General features: G+C 40.5%; 1 protein-coding gene across 6 annotated transcripts in view; it reads right to left on the bottom strand.

The window, feature by feature from the left end:
* Nucleotides 1-10,223, bottom strand: part of c6h7orf57 (chromosome 6 C7orf57 homolog) — a 72,655-nt gene extending 62,432 nt beyond the window's left edge. For 5 of the 6 annotated variants that reach the window (XM_063050127.1, XM_063050130.1, XM_063050129.1 and 2 more), the window contains exon 1: nucleotides 10,104-10,223. In XM_063050127.1, coding sequence (XP_062906197.1) covers nucleotides 10,104-10,191 — 88 coding nt within the window. In that variant the 5' untranslated portion in view covers nucleotides 10,192-10,223. The remainder of the gene's footprint in view (nucleotides 1-10,103) is intronic. The other variant, XM_063050131.1, reaches the window with a different exon arrangement.
* Nucleotides 10,224-12,363: the final 2,140 nt, after the last annotated feature.

Here is a 12,363-nt window from a genome sequence, read left to right as displayed (position 1 = left end):
GAGTAAAATATGCAGCACATTGAGTTATCTTATATAAAACCGGGGGGTTGAAACAAGTTGCAAGAGCTTCAGCTCAATAAAAAACTGGAGGTGTTCATTAATTTTTCTTACAGTATATAATTTAAGTGGAATTATTTCTCTGTTTCCAATAAGCAAACATATTCAAGAGCAGAAGGAAATAATGCATTTGCACAAATCTGAAAGCATAAGTTACAGATCTTATCCTAATGTAAATCCTTTGACACATGGAATGTGCTGACTTTTTATACCTTTAATAGGCATTGGTGTTGGCAGTCCTCAGAACAATACCACAAGACTTGGAAGCTATAAATATAAAGGCATGTGGCATCTGTTGAATCTAAATATATCTTGGTTATTTTGATAGTTTAAAATTCATAGCAGACATTTGACATGAAGTATTCACTGCTAGTTCAATGTTTCATCTATTATTTCATTAACTTATTCAGCCTCCCTCCTGTAGAACATTTAATCAGTGTGCTGTGTTGAAATGCTTTTCCAGCAATCATCTACAATATGAGATTGTGATTGATATTTAGATCATTATGATTTAAGAAAATAAAACTAAAAGAATGGGGGGAAACGCCTGCTGCTGATGGCCTAGAGTATTTTGTGGATAGCCAAACCAGCTATTAATTCTTTTCCATATCAGTCTTGTATAGAACAAGGAAATAATTGCAGGATGGATTCTCAGTGTAAAGACAGGACTGTGGGATGGGTACTCTATCTGTACTGTGACAGACATCTGTGACATACAGATTGATGGAAAATAGGACAAGTACAATTCACTCTCATATGTGTGGTTTTCCTGCAACTGCCGTAAGCCCAATCTGGAAACTATGTTCCTTAGATTTAACCAATTCAGTTAGAATGGCTTGATGGTAGTGCTAGGTAATGGACATTGAAGCCTCCAATAGAAGTAATAGTCATACAGCATGGAAACAGATACCCTGGCCCTGGGATTCCTTTGCATGACCAGCCCTCTTCAGGTCATGCCACAGCTTCTCAATTGGGCTAAGGTCTAGACTCTGACTTGGCCATTCCAAAACACAAATTTTCTTCTTTTTAAACCATTCTGTTGTTGATTTACTTTTGTTTTTCGAATCATTCCCTTGTTATATCAGATGATGGACCGCTACCCTGACATTCTCCTGTAAAATATCTTGATACAATTTTGAATACATTGTTCCCTCAACGATTGCAAGCTGTCCAGGCCTTGAGGCAGCAAAGCAGTCCCAAACCGTGATGCTCCTTTCACCATGCCTCTTAGTTAGGATGTGGTTTAGGTGGTGTTGTGCATTATTTTATTGCCCTTTTTCCTCCAAACATAGTAGTGTGCATTGCTGCCAAAAAAGTTCAACTTTTGTCTCATCTGTCTGCAGAACGTTGTCCCAGAAGTATTGTGGAATATCCACATGGTCTTTTGCAAACTTGAGACATGCAGCAATGTTTTTTTTTTGGACGGTAGTGGTTTCCTCCGTGGTGTCCTTCCATGAACACCATTCTTATTCAGTGTTTTTCTTATAATGACACATGAACAGAGACTTTAGCAAGTTCTAGAGACTTCTATAGTTCTTTTGCTGTTACCCTTGGATCCTTTTTCGCCTCCTTCAGCAATCGTTGATTGGAACACCTGATTCCAATTAGCTTTTGTAGAAGGCATTATCCCAGAGGTTCCCATACTTTTTTGAACCTAGACTGTGATTGTTTAAATGATACACTCTGTATTGATGAGAAGAAGCAAAATTATTTGCGTGTTATTAGTTTAGGCAGATTGTTTCTATATATTATTGTGACTTTGATTAAAATCAGACCACATTTTATGAGTAATTAATGCAGAAAAACAGGTAATTGCAAAGGGTTCACAATTTATTTCCTGCATTGTACTTCACATTTATCTGGACAGAAAGCTATTTGCTAACCCTCAGTCCACATCTCTAGTCGATGAATATTTCCCTGTAATTTTCCATTATAGCACCACCTATTTTAGTATCAACCGCACACTTACTGACCATGCCTTGTACGTTCACTTCCAAGTTGTTTATATACTGTAAATTACAAACAACTAAGGTCACAGGGCTGACCACTGTGGCACACCACCAACCTGAGAAGCAACACTCGACCATCCCTTTCTGCTTCCTTCAAACGAACCAATTATGAATCCAATCTGTCAGCTCCGCCAGGATCTCATACAATCTAGCCTTTCAGGCCAACCTACAATGAAGAATCTTATCAAAGAACTTGCTAAAGTCCATATAGACAATATCCAGTGCCCTGCCCTCATCTACCCTCTTGGTTACTTCCTCAGAGAACTCCAAGAGATTTGTCAGACACAACTTCCCATGCACAATGAGGAGCAGCCATTGTTGGAGTGTGCCAGTGTTAAAGTGGTCCAGCTTTGACTCAACAAGCTTCAGTGAGAAGAGGCATAGGCTAGGACTTAGGCTTAAGAAGTTAGAGGCAGGATGGTAGTTCAAGAAGTGCGATACTCCTCCTGTGAGAGGTGGTATTTCAGGGTACCTAATGGTCTTTCTGATGACTACATCTTCAGGAAATGCACCCAACTGCAGCTCCTAACTGACAAGGTCAAGGAACTGGAGCTGGAGCTGGATGTATTCAGGTGCATGCAGGAGCCATAGGTAGAAAGAGGGAAGAGGTCCTGTGCAGTGAATACAGGGAGTTAGGAAAGAGGCGGAAGAGCAGGACCTCCAAGGTAGTAATCTCTGGATTTCTCCCATTACCACATGCTAGTCAGGGCAAGAAAACAATGATGGTACAGCTGAATAAGTGGCTGAGGAAGGGGTGCAGGGGGCAGGGTTTCAGATTTCTGGATCATTGTTATCTCTTCTAGGAAAGGTATGACCTGTACAAAAAGGACGGGTTACATTTGAACAGAATGGGGATCCATATCCTTGTGGGCAGGTTTGCTAGAGCCTTTGGGGAGACTTTAAAATAATTTGGCAGGGGGTTGGGAACTGGAGTGATAGGGCTGAGGATGGGGCAATTGGTATACAATATGCATTGTGTAGTGAGACAGTGCGGAAGGACAGGCAGAAGATAGGGCAAAATTGCAGTCAGTGGGATGAGTTGAAGTGGAACATGAGAAAAAAATTGAAAAGGGTGATGAATACAGGTGAATACAATGTGTTATATATGAATGCATGCAGTTGACGGAATAAGATATATAATCTTGTAGCACAGCTAGAAATTGGCAGGTCTGATATTGTGGGCATCACTGAAATGTGGCTGAAAGAAGATCATAGTTGGGAGCTTATCATTCAAGGATACACCTTGTATTGAAAAGACAAGCAGGTAGGCAGAAGGGGTGGGATGGCTCTGTTAGTAAAATTGAAATCAAATCCTTTAAAAAGAGGTGACATTGGATTGGAAGATGTAGAATTGTTGTGGGTAGAGTTAAGAAACTGCAAGGGTAAAAAGACCCTATAGGAGTTATGTACAGTCCTCAGAACAGTAACTAGTATGTGGGATATAAATATCAATGGGAAATACTAAGGGTAATGTTACAATAGTATGGGGGATTTCAATATGCAAGTAGATAGGGAAAATTAAGTTGGTGCTGGATCCAAAGAGAGGGAATTTGTAGTATACCTGTGAGATGGCTTTTGAGAGCAGCTTGTGGTTGAGCCCACAAGGGAAAAGGCAATTATGGATTAGCTGTTGTGTAATGGCCAATTTTGATTAGGGAGTTTAAGATAACCATATAACCATATAACAATTACAGCACGGAAACAGGCCATCTCGGTCCTTCTAGTCCATGCCGAACCCTCATTCTCACCTAGTCCCACTGTCCTGCACTCAGCCCATAACCCTTCATTCCTTTCCTGTCCATATAGCTATCCAATTTAACTTTAAATGACAACACTGAACCTGCCTTGACCACTTCTGCTGAAAGCTTGTTCCACACAGTTACCACCCTTTGAGTAAAGAAGCTCCCCCTCATGTTACCCCTAAACTTTTGCCCTTTAACTTTCAACTCATGTCCTCTTGTTTGAATCTCCCCTACTCTCAATGGATAAAGCCTATCCACATCAACTCTATCTAACCCCCTCATAATTTTAATTACCTCTATCAAGTCCCTCCTCAACCTTCTACGCTCCAAAGAATAAAGACCCAACTTGTACAACCTTTCTCTGTAACTTAGGTGATGAAACCCAGGTAATGTTCTAGTAAATCTTCTCTGTACTCTCTCAATTTTGTTGACATCTTTCCTATAATTCGGTGACCAGAGCTGTACACAATAATCCAAATTTGGCCTCACCAATGCCTTGTACAATTTCAACATTACATCCCAACTCCTATACTCAATGCTCTGATTTATAAAGTCCAGCATACCAAAAGCTTTCTTCACCACCCTATCCACATGAGATTCCACCTTCAGGGAACTATGCACCATTATTCCTAGATCCCTCTGTTTTACTGCATTCTTCAATGCCCTACCATTTACCATGTATGTCCTATTTTGATTAGTCCTACCAAAATGTAGTACCTCACACTTATCAGCATTAAACTCCATTGGCCATCTTTCAGCCCACTCTTCTAACTGGCCTAAAACTCTCTGCAAGCTTTGAAAACCTACTTCATTATCCACAACTCCACCTATCTTAGTATCATCTGCATACTTACTAATCCAATTTACCATCCGATCATCCAGATCATTAATATATGACAAAAATCATCGGACCCAGTATAGATCCCTGAGGCACACCACTAGTCACCGGCCTCCAATCTGATACACAGTTATCCACCACTACTCTCTGGCATCTCCCATCCAGCCACTGCTGAATCCATTTTACTACTTCAATATTAATACCTAACAATTGAACCTTCCTAACTAACCTTCCATGTGGAACCTTGTCAAAAGCTTTACTGAAGTCCATATAGACAACATCCACCACTTTACCCTTGTCAACTTTCCTAGTAACCTCATCAAAAAATTCAATAAGATTTGTCAAACGTGACTTTTCACGCACAAATCCATGTTGACTGCTCCTTTCTTTCTTTCTTTTTAAATCTTTTTTATTAAATTAGTACACAAAAAGTAAACCATGTAGACACTAATACACTGTTGCAATATAAATTTGCAAGAGATATTAATACAAAAAAAAGTTAGTACAAACAGTGCAGTTTAGATATAAAATAACAAGGTAATAGTATACTAATTTTCCATACATATCAGTAAAGAGAAGAAAAAACCCCCCCAAAAGACCCACCGTGCAACTAATCTAAAAAGCAAAGCAAAGCAAAGCAATGAGCTAACTAGGTAACAAGTAGACTTAAACAACTTAAACCAATCACATCCTCAAACCCGACCTCCATTAAAAACAGTTAAAAAAGCAAGAAGGTAACAAATATAACTTACCAAGAATACAGTTTTTTAGATATCTCCAAGTTAGAGATTTCCTAAGTACTACACTATCTTCCTTTCCGACGTTACCTCCTACATATATTTTAGATATTATAATCAACTTTAACCCATGTCAGAAAATCAGAAGTAATCTTTATGACACTTCAGTTAAATTTGAACAGACCTGGAGACCTTGTATTCAACATTTTCATTTAATGTAATTTTTTTTCTCTTTGCCCATACTTACATTCCCTTCTTGCTTTTTTGACTGTTCCTAATCAGACCCTGTCTATCCAGATAATTATATATACCATCTCTAAGAATACTTTCCATCAATTTACCCACCACTCATGTCAAACTCACAGGCCGATAATTGCTAGGTTTACTCTTAGAACCCTTTTTAAACAATGGAACAACATGAGCAATATGCCAATCCTCCGGCACCATTCCCATTTCTAACGACATTTGAAATATTTCTGTCAGAGCCCCTGCTATTTCTACACTAACTTCCCTCAAGGTCCCAGGGAATATCCTGTCAGGACCCGGAGACTTATCCACTTTTATATTCCTTAAAAGCGGCAGTACTTCCTCTTCTTTAATCATCATAGTTTCCATAACTACCCTACTTGTTTCCCTTACCTTACACAATTCAATATCCTTCTCCTTAGTGAATACCGAAGAAAAGAAATTGTTCAAAATCTCCCCCATCTCTTACAGCTCCGCACATAGCCATCCACTCTAATTCTCTAAGGGACCAATAAATGGAACCCTTAGGAGAAAGTGATCATAATATGATAAAATTCACGGTATATTTTGAGAGGAAGAAGATAAAGTCAGGTGTATCAGTATTACAGTGGAATAAAGGGAATTACAGAGGCATGACAGAGAGGCTGGCCAAAGTTGATTGGAAGGAGATACAAGCAGGGTTGACGGCAGCACAGCAATGGCTGAAATTTCTGGGGGCAATTTGGAAGGCACAAGATAGAGACATCCCAAAGATCAAGAAGTATTCTAAAGAGAGGATGAGGCAACAGTGGCTGACAAGGGTAGTCAAAGACAGCACGAAAGCAAAAGAGAGGGCATATCATATTGCAAAAATAATATGTAGTTAGAGGATGGGGAAACTTTTAAAAACCAACAGAGGACAACAAAAAAAATTAAGGAGAGAAAAGATTAAATATTAAGGTAATCCAGCCAAAAATATAAAAGAGGGTACCAAAGTTTTTTCAGATATATTAAGGGTAAAAGAGGGGTGAGAATGGATATTGGACTACTGGAAAATGATGCTGAAGAGGTAGTAACGGGGGATAAAGAAATGGCAGATGAACAATAATTTTTTTGCATTCGTCTTCACTGTGGAAGGCACTAGCTGTGTGCCAGAAATTTGACAGTGTCAGGAGGCAGAAGTGAGTGTATTTGATATTACTAAGGAGAAAGTGCTTTGGAAGCTGAAAGGTCTGAAGATGGATAAGTCACCTGGATCAAATGGACTACGCTACAGAGTTCTGAAAGAGGTAGCTGAAGAGAACGGGAAATTTGCAAATTTCATTCTACTGGGGGGGGGGGTGGCAGAAGAAAGGAAATTATAGGCCAGTTACCTTGACTTCACTGGTTTGGAAGATGTTGGCAGTGGGGCCCAGTCCCGAGAATGAGAAACGAACTGATGTTTGGCTGATTTAAGTACTGGGTTAAATTAAAAATATCAGGGTGCTGGAGTTGGAGGCAAGGGAGGGGCTAATGTTTAGCTTGCTGCTTGTCAAGCTTTACTTGTCTCTGTGCTGAACTGAGACTGTAGCCTGCAACTAACAGGCTCCTGGATTAGCTGTGACTGGCTTCGTGGCTGTGAACTCACTTTTGTGAATTTTAGTTCTGAATGTCATTTTTGTTGCTTGCATGACTTGATTTTTTTCCACATTGGGTGTTCGATGGTATTCTTTTTTAATGGGTTCTATTGCGTTTCTTTGCTTCGTGGCTACCTGTAAGGAGACAAATCTCAAGATTGTATATCATATACATACCTTGATAATAAATGCACTTTGAACCTTGTTAGAATTCTTTGAAAAAATAACAGGCAGAATAGACAAAGAAGAGTCAATGGATATTGTCTACTTGCATTTTCAGAAGGCCTTTGACAAGCTGCCACACATGAGGCTGCTTAACAAGATAACAGCCTATGGTATTACAGGAAAGATACTAGCATGGATAGAAGATTGGCTGATTGGCCGGAGGCAAAGACTGGGAATAAAAGAGGCCTATTCTGGCTGGCTCCCAGTGACAAGTGGTATTCTGCGGGGCTCAGTACTGGTGTCACTTCTTTTCACGTAAAATGTCAACAATATGGATGATAGAATTGATAGCTTTAAAGGCAAGTATGCAGGTGATAGAAAGATAGATGGAGGGGCGGGTAGTATTGAGGAAACAGGGAGTCTGCAGAAGGACTTGGACAGATTGGGAGAATGGGCAAAGAAGTGGCAAATGGAACTGTAGAGAGTGTATGGTCATGCGCTTTGATAGAAAGAATAAAGGTGCAGACTATTTTCTAAATGGGCAGAAAATTCAAAAATCAGACATGCAAATGGATTTGGAGGTCCTTGTGCAGGATTCCCTAAAGATTAACTTGCAAGTTGAGTCAGTGACAAGGAAGGTAAATGCAATGTTAGCACTCATTTCGAGAAGACTAGAATATAAGAGCAAGCATGTAATGCTGAGGCTTTATAAGGCTTTGGTCAGACTGCACTTGGAGTATTGTGGGCAACTTTGGACCTCTTATCTAAGAAATGATGTGCTGGCATTGGAGAGGGTCCAGAGGAGGTTCATGATTACGATTCCAGGAATGAAAGGTTAACAAATGAGGAGTATTTGATGGCTCTGCGCCTGTACTCGCTGAAGTTTAGAAAATTGGTGGGGGTGGGGGTGAGGGGGGAGTTATTGAAACTTATTGAATGCTGAAAGGCCTAGATAGGGTGGATACGGAGAGGATTCTTCCTAAAGTAGGTGAGTCTCGGACCAGAGGGCACAGCCTCAGAATAGAGGGAAGTCCACTTAGAACTGAGATGAGGAGGAATTTCTTTAGCCAGAGGTCGGTAAATCTGCAGAATTCACTACCATGGATGGCTGTGAAGGCCAAGTCATTATATTTAAAATGGAGGTTGATAGGTTCTTAATTAGTCAGGGCATCAAAGGTTATGGGGAGAAGGCAGGAGTATGGGGTTGAGAGGGATAATAGATCAGCCATGATGAAATGGCAGAGCAGACTCAATGGGCCAAGTGGTCCAATTCTGCTCCTATGTGTTATGGTCTAATGGACCCAGTGATAACGATGAAACTGATCTCCTTGAGAGCGAAAATGAATATGTTGGGCAAAGTATCCTCTCCCTGTCTTCCAACAGCCATATATTTCAATGTATGTGGTGCTGGGCATCATTCCTAAATGTCAGATGGTCCAAGTCTGAACACAATGTTGAAAGTTGACAATGACTCATAATTATCTTTTTGTCCAAATATCAACTTTTTACATTAATTAAAAGGTTGCATTTTCAAATTCTATTTCCGTACCCTAATAGAATACAGTATATAAAGTACTGATGTGTTCCTTTTGGTAAGATATTGAACTGAATTGCTTTGTTCAGGTAAATTTAAAAATACTCCTTGTTAATTTTAGAAGAATACGACAGTATACCCGCCAATAACAACAAAAGTCATTTTTGCAGACTTGCTGTGTGAAACATTTTTCTGTATTTATTTACAGTATGACATGGGCTATATTTGACTGAGAGGAGTTTTGTGGAAATATGAAGGTATACCAAACCTTCTTACCTAGTCCCTTCCCACAATTTAGTGACCCAAATAATCTTTCCAGGATAAGGAACAGTTCACTTGTTGCTGTTGGCCCGTACAGTATGGTCTACTCCACACTTTCTGCTTCCTGCACAATCTTAGACTCCTGCCCCACACCTTCCTTTTGTTCCCTCCAACTTCTACGCCCCCCCCAAGTTTCTTTAAACACGTTTATTTTCCCGATTTACCAATTATGATGAACGGTTATCAAGTTGCATTATTATGGCAATTTTCCTCTCCACAGATGCTGTCTGTGATCTGTTAAGTCTCCCCATCATTTTTGGTTTATTTTAAATTCCAACATTCGCAGAGAGGACCCTACCCATCCCGGATATTCTCTCTTCTCTCCTCTTCCATCAGGCAGAAGACATAGAATTCTGTATGAACTGTACGCAAGAAAAGTTTTGATTATCTCTGTGCCCATGGCAAGAATAAACCAATCCCAATTCTCGTTTTTTAGTTTATAAAGCAATCGCGCTTGGCCTTTGGACAATCAAATAGTTCAGTTTCCAGTAGGTATAACATTTCCACTTAAATTTCTAGTCCATTGTCTCTTTTCACCTTCTCCGCGACTCTAACCCTTTCTCAATTCACCAGTCCCCAGTCCAAATCCCAAACATGGGTATTGACAGCCTCTGACCAATGGCCAACCAGCAAGCCCCAGGAAGTCCCTGTCCTGCTCAAATAACTCAGGGCATATACCACGAAGACATCATAGCTACCTCTAGTCCCCACTGTTTATACCGAGAATCGGCGAAGACCAGCTGCAGAAGCGTGTAAATAAAGGTGCTTCCCTCAAAGAAACGTCTGCAATGACTTCTCCCTTTGCTGGCGTTTCTGAACAAGGTGAGATACCGGGGCCACCGGGACACAAGGCCGTTACCTGCAGCCGCTGAGATCGGGGTCCTGTACGACCTGAAGTAACGACTTCGCCCAATGCTTTTCACCGGCCACCGCCTGGCCGTCGCCATGGCAACTCCCAAACCGTGACTGTGGCAACCGAATGCGGCCCGGCTCTACCGATCACGTGGTCCAACCCACTCTCGCGAGTGACAGCGGTGAGCAAGAGTGGAATGAAATGAACACGCTCGACCAGGATCCTTACCTGCAAACGTCGGACTGTTGGATTTTTGTTTCAAATTTCCATCATTAAGGTGAAAAGTTTAAGGGGAAGATGAGGGATCGTGAGAGAGTGGGACGTGCATGCGAGCTCGATTTCAACGTTTAAGAGAAGTTTGGATAGATATTGGATGGTAGGGGTTTGGAGGGCTGTGGTCCTGGTGCAGATCGCTGGGAGTAGGCAGTTTAAACGAGTTTGCCATAGATGGGCCGAAGGGCCTTTTCCTGTACTGTACTTTTCTATGACTATGACCATCTGCAGCAATTTTTCTTTGGGAGAATTACGGTTTATTTTACAGTTTGAGAAATGGACAGACAACAAAGTGGGAATAAATCTGAGGATGACAATCTCTCACTAATGGGATACTTCATACAGAACTGCCGGAGTTCCAATTATTCGTGATTTCTTTTAACACTCAAAATGCACAAAATATCATCCTTCCAAGTTTGCTGACGGAACTAAATGCATTTTATTAACGCAAATCAGATTTATCATCACTGACGTGAATGTCATGACATTTTGTTATTTTGCGGCAGCATTGCATCACAAAGATATAAATTTAAATAAATAACTAATACGAAAAAGAAAAGAAATAACGAGGTAGTGGTGTTTATTACCTTGGCGCACTTGTATGCAGGTTACTGAATGCTAACCTGCACGTTCAGAATGTGACTAGCTACGGCATTCTTTACATTTGTATTTCACTACAGGAGTGAAGAAACTTTATCACAATTGTGCGGGCCCTTGATGAAACTACCTGAAGTATTGTGAGCTGTTTTTCCTGATCTAAGAAAGAATGGACTTGTTGTAGAAGGAGTGCTGCTCTCTTTAGAACAGGGATGAGGTGGAATTTCTTCAGCCAGAGGGTAGTGAATCTGTGGAATTTCTTTAGTCAGAGGGTAGTGAATCTGTGTAATTTATTGCCACATATAACTGTGGAGGCCAAGTCATTGGGTGTACTTAAGGCATAGGTAGATAGATTCTTGATTTGTAAGGCCATTAAAGGTTATGGGGAGAAAGCAGGAAAATGGAGCCGAGAAGCAAAATAAATCAGCCTTGATGGAATGGCTGAGAAAACTTGATGGGCTGAATGGCCTAATTCTACTCCTATGTCTTATGGTCTTATGGAGTATGTTTCTTCTGAATGAGAAATCCAGGACCAGAGTGCACGGTTTGAGAATAAAGGGTAGGCCAATAGGACTGAGGTAAGGAGAATGTCCTTTAATCGGAGGATAGTGAAACCTTGAATTCTTTATCCTTGCCAATTGTGAAAACATAGTTGATATGTTCATTCAGAAAAAGTGATCAATAGGTTTCTGAACCTTCGGGGGACCGGGGGTGTAGGGACAGTGCTGGAAAATGGCACTGAGGTGGAATGTCAGCCATTGAGGCTTTGCAAAGTAGATTTGAAGGTCTGTGTGGTCTACTGCTGTTCCTTTTTTTCTATCATATTTCTTATGTTCTTTTGATTTGGACAAATCTGGAACTATACACTCCTCATTTTACTTTTTTAAGTGCATACATACAGTTGGTTTCCAACTGAGAATAATGGAGATGTTGTTTTATAAACAAGCACTCATGCAAACGCACTGCACCTCAATGAAACAAATTCTTCCTTTCAGCATGCAGTTAAAGACATTATCCAGGCACAGGCTAGTGTGTGGCAAGTAAATTTATTCTTACCATTTAAATGCTATCTTCAACTGTAGTGGTTCTAACTACTCACTTGTCGTATTCAATAACATCATCATCACCAAGTCCCCCATAGCCATAATCCTGGGGAATCACCATTGAATTTAAACTCAACTAGATTAGTGCCAATGAACTGTCAAAAGCAACATAACCTGCAGATCGAGATCCAGCTACTGTTCCAGCCAAACCTTTCCATCATTTATGTTGGGCAATTCAGGAGCTTGGTGGAATACTTTCCACTTGCATGAATGAGTGTAGCTCAAATACAACTCCAGAAAGTTTAATGCAAGGCAGACAGCCTCTTTCAGTGGCTCCCAATCATTTTTATGCC

Source organism: Mobula hypostoma, chromosome 6, assembly GCF_963921235.1.
Source record: "Mobula hypostoma chromosome 6, sMobHyp1.1, whole genome shotgun sequence".
Lineage (NCBI taxonomy): Eukaryota > Metazoa > Chordata > Chondrichthyes > Myliobatiformes > Myliobatidae > Mobula > Mobula hypostoma.
This window is presented reverse-complemented; position numbering and strand designations above follow the sequence as displayed.